Here is an 18,205-nt window from a genome sequence, read left to right on the forward strand (position 1 = left end):
TTCTCCGGCCGGAGTGGGGGAGGGGGTCACGGGAGAGGGGGCGGGAGCGACGCGCGGTGGCGGCTTGGCCAATGAGCGCCGGCCCGGCGGGGCGGGCGCTGGCTGGGGCGCGGGCGGGGCGGGGCGGGGCGGGGCGGGCGCGGGTGACGCGCCGAGCCCGGCGGGCCAATGGACGCAGCTGTGGGGGGGGCGCCGGCGGGCGGGTCGGGAGGCCTGGGGCTTCAGGACGTGAGCAGGCGGCGGGACACACTGACGTGTGGCTGCATCGCGGGAGGCGCATGGCTGGGATGGCGCTGGCGCGGGCCTGGAAACAGATGTCCTGGTTCTACTACCAGTACCTGCTGGTCACGGCGCTTTACATGCTGGAGCCCTGGGAACGGACTGTGTTCAGTATCCTGCCGGGGACGCGGGGCTGGGGCGAGGACGTGGGGAGGGGGCGGGGGTCACATCCTCCCGGGCTCCGGGGTGGACAGGGTCCGGGGGAAGGGGTTGGCCGGGTGGATCTGGGCGGCGCGCGCCGGGGGAGGGGAGTGGCGGTGGTTTCGGGGCCGGCGGGCAGTGATCGTGCGATCTCGGAGGGGCTCGAACCCGCGATCCCAGGTTTCCGATGAAGTCACGATGAAGTCACCGGGCTAGACGCACTTTCAATTTCTGGAGAAACTCCCCCAGGGCGTCGTGGCGCCCCGCGCGTCCTCACCTCCGCTCGGGTCGTGTCTGCCTTTGGTTCGGTCCCCGGTTCTAGTGGGAGTTGGACCCCGTGTAAGTGGAGCAGCTTCGCTCTGAGCTGCAGACACCGTCTGATTGTTAACTGTCCCGGCTTTTCCTGGCTCAGGACCGGACGAGGATTCCCATCCGTTTACCAGCTTTCTAAGGACGTCCCGGATCTGTGTTCCGGAGAGCTCAGGGCACTTCTGGAAAGCTGCTTTAAAAGTTACTGACCTTTTTGATCTTTCAAGATGGCAGTTTAAAAAAGTGGGTTTTATTCCTTCCTTCTTTGCACGGTAGGGCCTGCAGAAAGAACCTGAACTTATCCGTTAGAGTTTCAAACTGTTTTGATGGATAATTAGCAAATTCTTGTTGAGAGCATATCGATTAGGAGCAAGCCAATTAACTATGCTGAGAGCAGTTGCTGGTGCCTTAAACGCGTGTAACTTTTCGCAACAATCAATCCCGGTGATGGCTTCAGGGTGTGAAGGTGATGTTTGTTGTCTCCTGTTGTCAAAGCTGACATCCTTTGATCCTGTTCTTACTGAAAGTGAGTGAGGCGTGACTTTTCTTTTTCAGTTCAGGGTCCAATGTAAATCAGATATTTCACATTAGATATGTACTTCACCCAGGCACACCCATTTCCATCCGAGGTCAGTGGGAAGTAGCTTCCTTGGGAATAACTTCATAACTGCATTGTTGCATTCCAGTGAATGACCGGAATTCCAAGCTTTATCAAATTGTAGGTGTTAAAATAGCGTGAGATTGTACTCAGAGTTGACTTTGGTTTCGGCCCGTTTGAAGAAGTTTAGCTGCTTACAAGGCGATTTATTTATTTTAGGTGGTAACTCACCCTGCCCCCTAACTTAACTGTTTAACTGAAGTCTGCGTTATTTCCTGCATCATTTATTTGGTCTCTAGGTTTTGTAGATCAGATCTTATCAGGCCATGTCTTGTAAAATGCCATGTTTCATGTTTAATTTAAAAGCCAGTAATCTTGACTCAGTATCAACTTAGTACAGTTAAAACGATGTGAGATAGGTCCAAACTCTTAAAATCAGAGGCTAAATATAGAATCCATTATTGTAGTAGAGTCTTGAGTTTACATACACATGCATTGATTAACATATAAGTAAATGTTAGTGCCAATGATGTTAAGGTTTCTGTATTATGTTGCAATAATAATAATGCCCAGTAAATACTCCCCCTCTCCCCCCTCAGTCCTAGGGTCCTCTAGGCCTGGGTACCATCCTTAAGCTTTCCTTTTTTCAAAATAATTTTTTTATTGTGATTAATAGAAGGGTTACATTATATTCACCAGATAGAAGGTGCATAACTTCACAAACATTGATACCCTTTCTCATGACATGGTCCCCATTTCCCTCCCACCCCCCCCATCTTGATTTCCCCCCTTCCCTATCCAATTTTAAATAAGCAATTAAGCATATATAAAATATATCAGATAACAAGGTGAAAAATTGTAACAATGTGAGATAACCAAGGGATGGCAAAAGAGATGAGTGATAACATAGTACATTATGTCCTTAAGCTTTCTTAAGGCTAGCACTTGAGCCGTAGCATTCCTTCCAGCTTTTTCTCATGACATGGTCCCCATTTCCCTCCCACCCCCCCATCTTGATTTCCCCCCTTCCCTATCCAATTTTAAATAAGCAATTAAGCATATATAAAATATATCAGATAACAAGGTGAAAAATTGTAACAATGTGAGATAACCAAGGGATGGCAAAAGAGATGAGTGATAACATAGTACATTATGTCCTTAAGCTTTCTTAAGGCTAGCACTTGAGCCGTAGCATTCCTTCCAGCTTTTTCTCTGTATGTGGTATTGAGGAATCAAACCCAGGGCTTCATGCAAGCTAGGCAAGCACTCTATCACTAAGCCATACTTCCTCTTGGCTCCAAATACTCCTTTTAGAAAGTGGGGAAATAAATTATAAAGTGAAATGTAATGAATGCCTCGCGTTTTTGGTTTTGATTTTTTTTTTAAACTTATCACTGGTTTATGTGATTGAGGGATTTCTTTTTTTTTTTTTTTTTTTTTTTCTGGCCAGTCTTGGGCTTGAGCTCAGGGTTTGAGCACTGTCCTTGGGCTTTCTCAGGTCTAGAGCCCTACCACTTGAGCCACCTCACCCCTTCTGGCTTTTTCTATATATGTGGTATGGAGGAATCAAACTCTGAGTATTCGTGCATGCTAGGCAAGCACTCTATCCCTAGGCCAAACTTCTGGCCCATTTTTTTTCTTTTCTTTTTTTTTTAGACTAGTGAGAACTGAAGTGAAATGGTTTCTTGTACTGTGGTTCTTAGGACTTTAAATTTTATTTCAAAGTTCACATTATTGGATTAACTGAGACAGAAATGCAATCCTTTGACCTAAATAAGTCAAATTAGTATCCCCTGTGTGATAGTATTTGGCTTGATTTCTAGATTATTTATTTATTTATTCATTTATTTAGTGTGGGTACTGTGGCTTGAAGCTCAGGGTCTGGATGCTGTCCCTGAGCTTTTTTTGCTCAAGAATAATGCTCTGCTACTTGAACCACAGCTCTCCTTCCAACTTTTTGTTGGTTAATTGGAGATAAGAGTCTCATGGACTTTCTTGCCTGGACTGATTTTGAAACTCAGTCCTCATAATTCAGCCTCCTGTGTGGCTAGGATTCTAGGCGTGAGCCACCATGGTGTATCTGGCTGACCTATATTCTAAAGGAAAGGTATCTTGGGCCAAGTTAGACACATTGTTAAGTACTTGAAAAATAAGGCTTATGAGCTTTATAAGGTTTATGAGTTTTATAAATTCTTCCCTTTCCATCTGTCTTTTGATAAAACATTTGAAATGACATTAACTTTTGGCTTATCAACCAGTGTTTGAACTCTTTTTTCATATGGAGACATGTTACTATGTCTTAACACAAGAGTCATAAAAACAATAAAGAATCTGTTACAAATACTAACTACTATTCAAGTTATTACTAGGAAGGGACTTGGATATTGAGCAAGAACCACTGACCTCATGTGAGGAAGGAAGGGTTTTTTTTTTTTTTTTTTTTTTTTAATGTTTTTCCGTTGTGGCCTGGGCTCTGTCCCTGAGCTCTTCAGCTCAAGGTTACTGCTCTACCACTTGAGCCACACAGTACCACTTCAGGTTTTCTGGTGGTTAATTGGAAATAAGAGTCTCAGACTTTTGTGCCAGGGCAGACTCTGAACCCAATCCTCAGAGCTCGGCCTTCTGGGTAGCTAGGATTAGAGGGTAAGCCAGCAGCTCCTGGCAGAGAAAGGTTTTATAGATAAATTTCAAAGGCCTCTTTTCCTTTCTAGAAGCCTAAAGTAGCAAGGAAAAGAGAACATTTTGTAACTAAGTAGATCAGATTTTGTAACTAGTGAGATATTTCCTCTAGAGCCTCATGTAATAATAACATTGTAACCATGCCTTTTATAGAGAGGTGGTCAAATTAAAAACAGATCAAATAAATCATATGATCTGGAAGCCAGTGGGTCATGGCTATAATCCTAGCAGAGTAGGAGGCTGGGAAAACAACAACAAAAACATCAGAACAAGCCAGGTGTTGGTGGTTCAGGCTTGAAACCCTAGTTACTTAGGAGGCTGAGATCAGTCAGAGGATTGTGGTTTGAAGCCAGCCTGGGCAGAAAAGGCTTGGAAACTCTTATCTCCAGTAAACTACTCAGTAAAAGGGAGAAATGGAGAAGTAGTACTGTGGCTCAAGTGGTAGTGCACTAGTGTTGAGTACAAAAAGGCTTAAGGACAGTGCCTAGCCCCTGAGTTCAAGCCCCAGGACTGGCAAAAATAAAAGCGATTTTCTGCTCAGGTTGGCTTTGACCTGAGCAGAAACATATAGTTGGCCTTTGTCTGTGGGTTTGGTAGAGGTATCTCTCCTAAGATATGCTGTGAATACATGAAAACTATACTCTCTGTCTTCTGTCTGTCTGTCTGTTTCTCTCCCTCTCCCTCCCCCCCTCTCTCTTTCTTTGTTTAAATTGCAGGTAAGTCCCCTGGAATTTCCTACCTGGACTGTCTTTGAACTGTGATGCTCAGATGTCAGCTTACTGAGTAGCTAGAATTATAGGCATAAACCTATAATTAGAAAATATACTCTTTTTTTTTTTTTTTGCCAGTCCTGGTCTTGAACTCAGGGCCTGAGCACTGTCCTTGGGTTTTCTCAAGGCTAGAGCTCTACCACTTGAGCCATAGCACCATTTCCAGCTTTTTCTTATGTGGTTCCAAGGAATTGAACCCAGGCCTTTATGCATGCTAGGCAAGCACTCTACTTCTGGGCCAAACTCCTAGCATGCGTGCTTGCCAGTGCGCGCGTGCGCGCTCTCTCTCTCTCTCTCTCTCTCTCTCTCTCTCTCTCTCTCTCTCTCTCTCTCTCTCTCTCAATAGCACTGTTCAGTTCGTTAACCATTCAAGTACAGTAGCATCTGTTAAAATTGGGATTGAAAGTGAACAAATATTCAGCATCTAAAACTTAAAAGGAAGCTACTATATTATTCTTTACACAAATGTTTTCACAGAGGAGTACAGTACTAGTTATGAGCCAGTACACCAAAGTTACTGAAGTAGAAAAGATGCAACAAGAAAAATATAGCCGGGTACTGGTGGCTACCCCTGTAATCCTAGCTATTCAGGAGGCTGAGATCTGAGGATCAAGGTTCAAAGCCAGCCCAGGCAAGAAAGTCCGTGAGACTCTTGTCTCCAATTAACCACCAGAAAACCGAAAATGGCACTGTGGCTAAAGTGGTAGAGCACTAACCTTGAGCTGAGGAGCTCAGGGACAGTGCCTGGGCCCAGAGTTCAAGCCCCATGACTGATAAGGAAAAGAAAAGAAAAAGAACAATAGCTACATTAGAAAGACCAACATTTAGAAAAAGAATAAAACACTTTTAGTTTATCCTCTTTATAACCTAAAACAACATCTTCCAGTCTGATCTCCCTATAGAGCTTTACATCAGCTTCTAGAATATTTGTCAGGAGGGAAAAAAAATGACACTTCACGCTGCATGTCTTTGAACATTTAGGAAGAAGAGGAAGTTCCTAGAAGAAAATTAGTCAGCTTCAGGCTCACCAGTAGAATCTTTGGAATCTATTCTGCACCTGTCCAGATGCTTAACCTTTTGCTTGCAAAAGCTCCAGTTTAGCAGCCATTTGTGCTTCTTGGTTCTTGTCAGCTTTTTCATCTTGTGGGTCATCCCTCATCCGCCATTTTGCTGAGGTTGTTTTTCTCTTGCTTTCAGAAGCACTTCTTGTTATATGGGAATTTGGTTACCAGATATAGAGAAGCCACATTTTGAGAGGTGGACCTGGGAGTCTTTTTTTTTTTTTTTTTTTTTTTTTTTTACCAGTCCTGAGCCCTGAGCTTGAACTCAGGGTCTCAGTTCTGTCCTAAGCTTCTCTGTGCTCAAGGCTAATGCTCTACTACTTGAGCCATATCACCAGTTCCAGCCTTTTCTGTTTATGTTATACTGAGGAATCAAACCCAGGACTTCATGTGTGCTAGGCAAGCACACTACCACTAAGCCACATTCCCAGCCTGAAATGGGAGTCTTTATTAGAGAGCTGTCGACTCCTGTCTCAAAGACTTGCAGCCTTGAATAAATAAACTTAACACTTAGATAACTGAGCCAAGAGGGTAGGAAAGCAAAGAAAGAGGACAAAAAAGATCCCAACAATCCAGATCAATTCCAATGGAGAGCTGAAGTGGGATACCATGGTGACCCGAGAAAAGTCAGGAGGTAGAGACATGGTGCAAAATGGCGAATGTGCTGGTTGGGGCCTAAATAGGGTCATAGTCTGGGGCAGGGTCACAGGGAGCTGTAGAGTCTCACCAGTTTATGGCACAGGACTGACAAACCTCTAGTCCAAGTCCCCACCTCTGCCTCTAGGAATTCAGGAATGCCTGTCACCTGGGGGGCGGGACTTTACCTTCATCCACCAAGAAGACTAGGTGGCTTCAGTTAGACTCAACTCCCTATCACTGCCTTGTTGCCAGGATGGCACCAATTAGACCCAATATCCTTATTTCATTCTTTCTCATGCTCTTGTTTCCCAGTAAGCTGCTTTAAGGCCTCCACTTCTTGGGACTTTCATGTTTCTCCAGTAACTTCCAATTTCTTCTGAATTTCCTCCAGGGAAAGATTATTATTATTATTTTTTGATTGGTCCTGGGGCTTGAACTCTGTGCCTGGGCACTGTCCCTGAGCTCTTCAGCTTAAGGCTACTGCCTTACCCTTTGAGCCTCAGCCCCACTTCCCGTTCTCCAGTGATTAATTGGAGATAAGAGTCTCACAGACTTTAGTGCCCTGGCTGACATTGAACTGCGATCTTCAGATCTCAGCCTCCTGAGTAGTTAGAATTATAGACATGAACCACTGCGCCCAGCTAGGGAAAGATTATTCTTCTTGGAGGGGAAAGTGAGAAATTAGGAACAGATTCTTTTGACTAAAAATCAGTTCATAAGCCTCGCTTGAGGCTTGTGTCTCCAGTTCTTTCACCTGAGTATCAGAAGAAACCATGGTGAACAGAAGACAAAAGACTGGCAGTATATTTTACACAGTCCACTAGTAAAGAAAGCCCTGCTGTGTCCCACTGGAGATCAACAATGGTTGGCATAACTTACAGTTATAGTTCTGTAGCATGTTTGGCAATAGACACAATAAACAAAAGCCTAGGTACACCCAACAGTACCTTTCATTCACCACCTGTTCTTGTGTTTGGAGAGTTTCTCCTGAGCTAGTCAATAAATGGAACTATTTAAACCCAACTCAGCAGTGTTTTCCTAGGACTTCTTTACTAACTGGCTCCTTTTTTTTTTTTTTGCCAGTCCTGGGGCTTGAACTCAGGGCCTGGGCACTGTCCTTGAACATTCTCAAAGCTAGTGCTCTACCAGTTGAGCCTTAGCACCAGTTTCTGCTTCTGTGTATGGGGTATGGAGGAATTAAATCCAAGGCTTCGTGCATGCTAGGAGAGCACTCTGCCACACTCTACGCCACACTCCAGGCCGAACTGGCTCTTTTTTTTGTGGGGGGGTGGGTCATGGGACTTGAACCCTGGGCCTGGGCACGTTCCTGAGCTCTTCAGCTAAAGGCTACTGCCCTTCCCTTGAGCCAAGCCCCACTTCCTGTTTTCTACAGGTTAATTGGAGATAAAAGAGAGTATCAGGTCCTTTTGTTTCCAGGCTGGCTTTGAACCTTGATCCTCAAATCTCAGCCTCCTGAGTAGCTACTGAGCTTGGTTGAACTGGCTCCTTTCTGAAGAAAAACAAAGAATGACATCTGAGATATTAACTGAAATTCTCAGTTCAGTATCAGTTTGATTTGATCATTAGGTCAAATTCTCAGTATCAGAAAATATTAACTTGTAGAAAAATGTTCACAGTAAGCTGAGTGCCTTCTGGGCACCTACTGGAGCTTGAATTGTAGGCCTAGGCACTGACTGAATCATAGCTCCATTTTCTGGCTTTTGAGAAAGGCTTAATTGGAAATAAGAGTCTTAGAGACTTAGGGGCCGGGAGTTTGGTAGAGTGCTTGCCTAGCATGCACAAACACCCAGGTTTGATTCTCCGTGCCACATACATAGGATTAAAAAACAAAACAAAACTGGTAGTAGTGATGTGGCCCAAGTGGTAGAGCCCTAGCCTTGAGAAAGCCCAAGGACAATGCTCAGGCCCTGAGTTCGAGCCCCAGGACTGGCAAAAGAAAAAAAAAGTTGTGGGCCAGGAGTTTAGCCTAGTGGTAGAGTGCTTGCCTAGTATGCATGAAGACCCAGGTTTGATTCCTTGGTACCACCTACATAGAAAAGCTGGAAGTGGTGCTGTGGCTCAAGTGGTAGAGCACTAGCCTTGAGGAAAGTTCAAGCCCCAAGACTGGCAAAAAAAAAAAGTCTTAGAGACTTTCCTTCCCTAGGCTGCTTTAGAACCATGACCCTCAGATCTCAGCCTCCTGGGTAGCTAGGATTACAGGCGTGAGCCACCATGGCTGGCCAGAGCTTGAACTCAGTACCTCAGCTTTTACTTGGCTTTTTTTTTTTTCCCCACTTAAGACTCTACCACCTGATCCATACTTCAACTTCTGGTCTTTGGCTGGTTAATTGGAAATAAGAATCTCACAGACTTAGCTATCCAGGCTGGTTTTGCATAGCTTAAAACCCAGCCTTTTTTTTTTTTTTTTTGGGAGGGGGGATCTATATGAACAGACTTATTAGTTGGAAGGCACATTTTGGTTTCAGAATCATTAAAATGTAAACAGATGAATGTCTTGAACTAAGGAAATACCATAATAGGGCTGGTCCCCAGCTATAAAGGCAATGTATAATCATTGTATACTCTTACTGCTTTTCTAAGTCCTTGTATAACAAACAGCCTAGTGGGCAGGTCTTGCCATTTCTACTTCCTGGTCAGGAAACTGAACATGGAGAGTCTTGTTTTCAGGACCATACAACCAGGAAGTCAGGCTTGGAGTCAAGGCTTCTTAATTCCAAAGTATGTATCCTTATCACTAGATTGTTCTTTGGCTTCAGAATCAGCTCTTAACAAAGTGGCTTGTGAATGTTATGCTTTGAATACTTTTCCAGTTTCTGTAAGGTGACCAGGAAAGACACAGGTGTATAGGTAACACAGAATTGTTAGTTTCTTAGTTTTTGTCTAGTCTCTGGATGTGAAAGAACTGTTGGGCTTCTCAGAATCCAAATAAAGAGGAGCTGGAGTTGTAGACAATTATCATCACACTCAGAACTTTTCTTTTTCTTTCTTGCTTTTTTTTTTTTTTGCAGTACTGAGATTTTGAACTCAGGGCCTTAGGTTTGCTAGGCAGGGTTTTAGGTGCTCTGCCATTTGAGCCACACCCCCAACCCTCTTATAACCTTTCTTTCTTTCTCTTTCTCTATTCAATCTATCTATCTATTTATTTATTTTTAAAATTATTTTAGTCTTTCTTTTTTTTTGGTCAGGCATGGGACTTGAACTCTGGGCCTGGGTGCTGTCCCTGAGCTCTTCAGCTCAAGCCTAGCGCTCTACTACTTGAGCCACAGCACTACTTCTGGTTTTCTGGAAGAAAAGACTCTCATGGACTTTTATGCCTCGGTTGGCTTTGAACTGCGATTCTCAGATCTCAGCCTCTTGAGTAGCTAGGATTACAGGTGTGAGCCCCTGCTGCCTGGCTTCTTAAAACCTTTCTTAAAGAGGGAGAAACATGGTGAGTTGTCATCCTAAGCAAGCTGCTGTCATCCAGTACTGGGACAGATTACACATTACCGTGTTGGTTTTCTGAGGCATTAGTTGAGGTTCGTTCCCCTATCCCTGCTCCTGTCAATGGGATTGACTGCTGCTCAGATGGCAGATCCAAGCTGATCCCAATGGCAGGCCCCTCGTGCTCTCTCAGGAGCATTTGCTGACTCTTGAGCAGATGATAGAAGAACATTCCACAGCCTTTTGGGAAAGGTGGCAGCAGGGGTGCGGACAAAGCCAGAGCAGAACTATGAAGGTTGCTTTGGTCCTGCTGGCCAGAAGGAGAGTGAAGCTCCAAGGCAGAGAAATGTGCTTCTGAGGTCTGACTGGAAAAAGCTCTTTGGACAGAGGTGGGGTGGGAGGATGGCACTGGGGCAAGGATCACTGAGTCTCCTAGGGCATGTCTCCAAGACTGAAGGTCATGGTCACAGGCTATTGTTGGTTCTTAGTGTCTAGGGCAGGCATGGTAGCTGGCTTGGGGTTTCTGGGCTCCAGTTCTGCCCTGGTTCTCATTCTCCTGTTATATAGCTTCAGTAGGATGGCTCCTGAACTCCTACGTCAGGAAGTCTTCCCTCCTGGTGCCATTGTGAGAAGATGACATCGCCCAAAGTTGTGGCTGTGGTCCTCTCACAGTAGTAAGCAATTCATAAGGACAGGGGACGCAGTACAGGTGGCTCCTGGGTGGCTGCTGGGTGCCAGGATCCAAGTACAGACTCCTTTTTGGATGCCCAAGTCACTCCCCTCTGGGAGAGCAGTGAGCAGTTGCAGAGGTCTTAGCCATCTTTGGATGGAGAACTCTTAAATCCATCTCTATTCTGCCTCTTCAGAGATGGTGGGAAGGCAGGTGAGTTGTGGGGCATCAAAGGCCAAGGTGTGGGTGTTTCCATGGGTGCTTGCCATGAACGGATAGGTTTCAGTGCCTGAGGCTAGTGCCCAGGGCTACAGAAGATGTACATTACAGGGATGATGAGGCTGTTTTCACTGCGTGGGACTCTGCTCCGCCTGTGCCCACCCTGGGGCTCTCTTGGTGTTTCTTTATCTATCATGTTAGACTAAATAAACAGAAGTATAACTCCTTTGTTTGATGTTCCAGAAGGTTTTTTTTTTTTTTTTGCTACTACTGGAGCTTGAACTCAGGGCCTGAGCATTGTCCTTGGGCTTTTTCTAGGCTAGTCCTCTACCACTTGAGCCACAGCACCACTTCCTGCTTTTTCTATGTACATGGTACCAAAGAATTGAACCCTGGTCTTCATGCATGCTAGGCAAACACTCTACTATTAGGCCAAACTCTGGCCCCCAGAAGTTGTTTGAGTGTACAGTTACGACATTCCAGAGAAGTGGAAAGTGGCCCTGAGAGAGGACACGGAAAGAAGAGAGCTATGTGGCACAATGCTCAGATCAGCTTTAAGACAAGGCAGTAGAGCAGATCTGTGAATGAATTCTCTTTTTTTTTTTTTTTTTTTTTTTTTTGCCAGTCCTGGGCTTGAGCTCAGGGCCTGAGCACTGTCCTTGGGTTTTCTCAAGGCTAGAGCTCTACTACTTGAGCCTCAGTACCACTTCCGGCTTTTTTCTATGTATGTGGTACCGAGGAATTGAACCCGGGTCTTCGTGCATGCCTGAATGAATTCTCTTGATATCATCCTGATTTCTTGGGATGTTATCCTGTCACCTCCGTGATTTCTGAACTCTGGTTTGAAGAAAGCTGCTCTAGCCTGTTTTTCTCTGCCTTTATGGTCAGCTGGTTAAGTCAGAATGCTAGAACATTTCTTGGCTGTACTCCTTAGGGTATTATAACATTTTCTTTAGTAGCTGTCAGGGAAGGTGGAAGCAAATGAAGACATTGGCTGAAGTGGCAGAGCCTCTACCTAGCAAAGCCAAGGCTCTGAATTCAAACTCTAGTACCACCAAAACGAGAAAAGAAAGCCATGCTGAACAGGGTCTAGGTAGGTTGTGCCAGGATAGGTGGGAAGGTCCTGAGTAGGTAATGGTAGTGAGCCCTGAGCACACATCTCTAGTCTCAGTGTTTTAGCAAATCTGCCAGTGGCAGCTCCTGCAAATTTAATCTCTACTGCTGCTGTTGCTTCTTCTTAAAAATATTTTTTTTGGGTGCCAGTCCTGGGACATGAACTCAGGGACCTGGGCACCGTTCCTGAGTTTGTTTTGCCCAAGGCTAGCACTCTACTACTTGCCCACAGTACTACTTTTGACTTTTTCTGCTTATGTTGTACTTAGGAACTCAACCCAGGACTTTATGGATTCAAGCTGAGCACTCTCCCATTAAGCCATATTCCCAGTCCTGATGCTTCTTTTATTGCGCCTGTCCTGGGGCTTGAACTCAGGGTATTGGTACTATCTCTGAACTTTTGTACTCTGGACTAGTCCTCTACCACTTGAGCCACAGCTATGTTTCTGGCTTTTTGGTAGTTAACTGGAGATAAGAGTCTTAACACTGGGGAAGTGGCACTGTGGCTCGAATGGTAAAGTGTTAGCTTTGAGCTGAAGAGCTCAGGGACAGTACCCAGGCCCAGAGTTCAATCCCCATGACCAACAAAAAAAAAAAAAAATAGAGTCTTATAGAGTCTTAACATTGGGCTGGGAGCATGGCCTGGTGGTAAGAGTATTTGCAAAGTCTTAACATTTGCAGACTTTTCTGCCTTACCTGGCTTCAAACTCCATTCTCAGATCTTAGCCTCCTGAGTAGCTAGGATTTACAGTCATGAGCCATCAATGTCCAGCTTGCTTTCTCTAGGCCTTCAGTGTGGTAGCATTTGTAGCACTTATCAGCTCAGGTAAGTTCTCAGTTTTTTCTTTTGTGCCAGTTCTGATTTTTTGAACTCAGTCCTTTGAGAGTACTTTTTTTTAATTTTTAAAGTGGGTACACCTTGTGCTCAAATTTAAAAATTAAAAGCTGAGTTCCAGAAGATCTCCCTGATGAATCATGTGTACTTTTCACAAATTAGAAATAGTTGTAGAACAAGATGCCAGTAGCTCATGCATGTAATCCTAGCTAATCAGGAGGCTAAGATTTGAGGATCACAGGTGCTAATTTGTTATGAACTGCCAGCTGTCATTGAGGCTGCACAGGACCAGACTTTGATGTATGGAGCACTGTGCCTCCTGTCCTCTGCTGAAAATACTGCTAGCCTGGAGCTATCTGGAAAGGGAGCCCAGGTGCAGATGCTGATTTCTAATTTTCTTAAAATAGAGTTCAAAGGACTTCTGCCTATGCAGCAGCTAAAGTGAGAGAGCTTTCCTACTGAAAGTTTTTTTTCCCTTATGAATCTGACACCCCTAAACAATGAAAACTCTCATATGAAACAAGACAGCTCTCATATTGTCTAAGTCCTATACTGCGTGTGTAATGGTGTTCTAGAAACATGATCTGTGGTAGAATAGATTCTATTTCAGAGCAGATGGAGAATTTTCTCCCCTCACACTAGAACTTTTTTGTTGTTGTTGTTAGTCATGGGGCTGGAACTCAGGGCCTGAGCCTTTTATGTTCAAGGCAAGAACTCTACTTTTTGAGCCACAGCACTCTCACAGAGTTTCCTGCCCAGTCCAGCTTTGAACCACGATCCTTATTTCGCATGAATGAAAAGTTGTGGAAGCGAGAGGCTGGTGGCTTATACCTGTAATATTAGCTACTCAAGAGGCTATACTCTTTTTTATTAAAGAATTTATTAATGTTGATTTTTACAGCTTTTAAATGACAAGTTTAACAAACAAGTGTTCAAGGAGGGAATCTCTATTTACAATCACTGGAGGCTATACTCTTTAAGATGGTTACTTAGAATACATTTATCAAAGCTTGGGAGTATTTCCAAGGATAAGTAGCATTTTACAGCTAGGTTTACAGAAAGGAATCGACTAATACAAGATTGGATTACTTTTTTTTTTTTTTTGGTGGGGTCATGGGGCTTGAACTTTGCCTGGGCACTGTCCCTGAGCTCTTCAGCTCAAGACTTTGCCTTACCCCTTAAGCCATAGTGCCACTTCTCATTTTCTGGTTGTTAATTGGAGATCGTCTCACGGATTTTAGTGCCCAGGCTGGCTCTGAACCGAGATCCTCAGATCTCAGCTTCTCAGCCTCCTGAGTAGCTAGGATTACAGATGTGAGTGCCAGCTTACCTGTGATTTTTGATATGACCAGGGCAATTGCTTTTTTTTTTTTTTGAGAAAACAAGTTTTAGAGTTAAAAGGAAGAAAAATTAATTTTCTCATAACATATGAAAGTAATTTTTTAAAACTTTATTAACATTGATTTTTATATCATATTTCAAATGATGTGATTAACAAACAGGTATTCAGGAAGGGAATCTTTATACACAATCACTGGCACTTAGATTTTAGAACATAATTAAAATCAGGCTGTGTCTTCTGATGTACTGTACATAAAAACAAAAACAACAGCAAAACAAAACAAAACATTTCTGGGTTAGGAAGGTGGTCTGGCAGTAAAGTGCTTGCCTAATATGAACAAAGCCCTGGATTTCATTTCTTGTTATCACATACACAGAAAAACCCAAGTGGTAGAGCAAGTAGCCTTGGAAAATCTCAAGGACAGTGCTCAGACCCTGAGTTCAAGCCCCAGGACTGGGAAATGAAAAGAAAAAATAACCCCCCCCTCCACAAAACTATGGTTTTTTTTTTTTCTTTTCTTTTTTTTCCCCTCAAAATTACTGGGATCAAAACTGAGGTTGGCCTTTAGTATGATGTGTGTGTGTGTGTGTGTGTGTGTGTGTGTGTGTGTGTGTGTGTGTGTATAGCTAGAAACTGAACTTATGCTTAGGAAGAAATAGCAAATGTACAACTATATGGTTTCACATGGATTTGCTTTTATTAACTATTAAACTTATGCAATATTTATGATGTCCAGGTTATAAGTAATTGTTCATTCAACCCTTGACCACGTATTTATCTTTAGGATCTTCACATATTCTGGTACATTATCTGTTCAGTTCTAGAGTGATTTTTTTTTTTTTTTTTTTTTTTTTTTGCCAGTCCTGAGGGGCTTCAGCTCAGGGCCTGAGGACTGTCCTTGGATTTTTCTCAAGGCTGGAACTGTACCACTTGAGCCTCAGCACCACTTCTGGCTTTTTATAAGTGTGTGGTACCAAGGAATTGAACCCGGGTCTTCGTGCATGCTAGGCAAGCACTCTACCACTAGGCCAAACTCCCTGCCCTCTAGAGTGATTTTTGAAGAACCTGTTTTATCAGATATTATGTTTACAGCTGGACACAAAGGCTCTGCTCAGTTTGTCACACAAACTGACATTTATGTGAAGTTGTTACAAATAGTAGTGATAGTAGCAATATTTAGTGACAGTAACAATGTATATGACAGCTAGTACATGCTTGATTTTAGCTTTATCTAATTTTATAACTTTAAATTTTATTATAGTTTAATTTTAAAATTTAGAGCATACATTTTTCTTACTGCTTAAATAAGTTTTGTGGTCTTACCTACAATTTAATTGTACACATTTGTGTTTCTTTTTTGTGTGTGTATGTGTGTCTGAACTAGGGCTTGAACTCAGGGCCTGGGTACTGTGCCAGAGCTTCTTTGCTCAATGCTAGTACTATATGGCTGGATCCTCAGCTCTACTTACAACTTACTTAGGGATGAGAATCCCATTTCTTCCTCCCTTCCTCCCTTCCTTCCTTCCCTCCGTCCCTCCCTCCCTCCCTCCCTCCCTCCCTTCCTCCTTTCTTTCCTTCTTTCCTTCCTTCTTCCTTCCTTCCTTCCTTCCTTCCTTCCTTCCTTCCTTTCTTTCTTTCTTTCTTTCTTTCTTTCTTTCTTTCTTTCTTTCTTTCTTTCTTTCTTTCTTTCTTTCTTTCTTTCTTTCTTTCCTTTTTTTGTGGGTTATGGGGCTCTAGTCCTGGGCGCTGTCCCTGAACTCTTCAGCTCAAGGCTACTGCCCTACCCCTTGAACCACAGCCCCACTTTCCGTTTTCTAGTGGCTAATTGGAGATAAAAATCTTGGGTTCTTTAATGCCCAGGCTGATTTTGAACCTTGATCCCCAGATCTCAGCCTCCTGAGTAGCTAGGATTACAGGTGTGAGCCACCATTCACAGCTGAAAAGTGATATTTTCTTTGTTTAGTTTTCACTAATCTGGTTTTGGGCTCTAATCGGGAGAAAAACACTATCTTGTAGAGTGATGGTAAGATAAAATAAACAAAGCCTTAGATTGTTGCCAGGTACAGTTGTTAGTGACTCATTATCATTCTCTAAGTCTTTGTATGGGACTTGACTCAATGTGGAACTCTTGTTCAGTTTTCTTGTTCAGAGCTGACCACCTCTATCACTTGAGTTCTTTATAAATACTTGGTATATCTGAAAAAACACTAAGTGAATGGGTACTTGTACACAACGTGGTTGTTGAAAAACTGGTGGGGTTTTGTTTTGGATACACCAAGACAAGTGAATTTCCTTAACTCCAACTCAGATTCGATGCTGGTGTCAGTTGTGGGGATGGCACTCTACACTGGCTATGTGTTTATGCCCCAGCATATCATGGCCATTCTGCACTACTTTGAAATTGTACAGTGACCACGACGAGACCTTGGGGAAGATGCACTCTACAAAGGTGGAATGAGATTTGATCCAGTGCCATAAGAAACTCTACTGGATGAGAACATCACCAACCTTCCGATACAAAGACGAAGTTTCCATGAGTAGAGCGGGAAAAAAAGCATCCTGACTCATGTGTTATGTTCTTTATTTTTAATTTTAAAAGAGGCTCTTGTATAGTAGTTTTTGTCTATTTTAACATTGTAGTCATTTGTACTTTGATATCAGTATTTTCTTAACCTTTGTGACTATTTCAATAAGACCCTGTGAAAGCTTTTCTTATTGTAACCTTGAGTACATTTTAATTGCCTTCTATTTTTGAAATCCAAGGTCATTAGTTGAGGTCTATTGTTCTTGCAATTGTAAATGGCATATACACCTTCCTGGGTATATTTCTACTCTTGACCAAAGTTTTGTAAGAAACAATACAAGATTTGGGGCAGGGGGACAGGGAGGGAGGACATTTTACACAAAAGACTTACCTGTAAGCTTGAACTCAGGAGTTCAGTTTTAGCTATCTAGATTCTTAACAGCTTTTGCTTAAAAATTATTAAAGTGTTTCTTAGCAATGAAAAAGAAAAAGATCTTGCTAAAATTAATATAAAGAACATTTCACCTTTTAAATATTTAATTCTAATGTGTGAACTTATTCCCATGAGACTTCAGTGCTGGTTCTGTAACAGAAGTAGAATTATTCAGAGATGCTTAGATACAAAGTAGGCTAGAAGGGGATCAGTTTCCATGGAGATACTATAGCAGTATATGTTCTTCCTGAAATTTAATTCCATGATTGTAACAGGTGCTGCGAATGTATTTGCACATTGTGATGTAATGAGATGAATTGTTAAAAAAAGTGTAAACTTGGTTCAAATCCTTGCACTCTTTGTATTTTTTAAAAAAAGATTTCTATTCCTTAGATGTAAAATGACTACCTAATTTTTCATGTAAACTCATTAAATCCGAAAAGGGGGAAAAAGAGTCAATGTAGAAGTGTATTTTTTTCTTTATGATTAAATATTGCTCCAGTAGTTAAGAGTTGATTAAAGGAGCGGGAGCAGATAAATAGGATTAGACGCACGGCATGCACGCTCACCCCCCCCCATATGTATGTGTGTGTTTTTGTTATATATTTATGGTCTTTATTGCTCTTTCAATTTAATTCAGACTGGTCTGGAACTTACCATGTGGCATAAGCTAGCCTTGAATTCTCAACCATCTCAGCCTCCCAAGTGCTGGAATTATAGGTGTACGCCACCTATGCTTGCCATTATATCTTAACATGTCTCTGAACATAGAAGTTCTGATAATTAAAAACAAAACATGCATTACATATTTTTTAAGATGCCTTTCAGCTCAAGTTTTGTTAATTTTTAGAAATTCAGATATTTTGGGATCTTAGATTTTTTTTTAAGTGATTTTAGTCCAGAAGTCTCGAGCAATAAACCTTTAAAGTCCATTGATACCACAATTAGAATGGAGTAGTGAGGCATGGTATGTAATTACTTAAATTTTGAAGTAGTTAGAAATTAGGTATGGTTATATGTGAGCTGTATTGTATTCATACTTTCAATTAGAATAATGCAAATGAAGATTTAGAATTCCTTCAGTTAGTGTTTAGCTTTGCCATTTCTCCATTGTCCTCAGTAAGAACTACTAACAAGTGGGTGTTGATT

The 18,205-nt window shown here is 42.7% G+C and overlaps 1 protein-coding gene across 1 annotated transcript; it reads left to right on the plus strand.

Moving 5' to 3' along the window:
* The first annotated feature begins 213 nt into the window (after positions 1–213).
* On the plus strand, positions 214–17,573 carry Sptssa (serine palmitoyltransferase small subunit A). The gene is made up of 2 exons (XM_090345191.1): positions 214–390; positions 16,408–17,573. The coding sequence occupies exons 1-2, from the start codon at positions 279–281 to the stop codon at positions 16,509–16,511; spliced, it is 216 nt and encodes a 71-aa protein (XP_090201317.1). The 5' UTR covers positions 214–278; the 3' UTR covers positions 16,512–17,573.
* Positions 17,574–18,205: the final 632 nt, after the last annotated feature.

Source organism: Megascapheus bottae, chromosome 14, assembly GCF_031878675.1.
Source record: "Megascapheus bottae isolate mThoBot1 chromosome 14, mThoBot2.hap1, whole genome shotgun sequence".
Taxonomy (NCBI): Eukaryota; Metazoa; Chordata; class Mammalia; order Rodentia; family Geomyidae; genus Megascapheus; species Megascapheus bottae.

Coding starts and splice junctions, on each gene's coding strand:
- Sptssa (XM_090345191.1), top strand. CDS start 279: ATGGCTGGGATGGCGCTGGCGCGGGCCTGGAAACAGATGTCCTGGTTC. Junction 391..16,407: donor CTGGGAACGGACTGTGTTCA/GTATCCTGCCGG, acceptor ACTCCAACTCAG/ATTCGATGCTGGTGTCAGTT.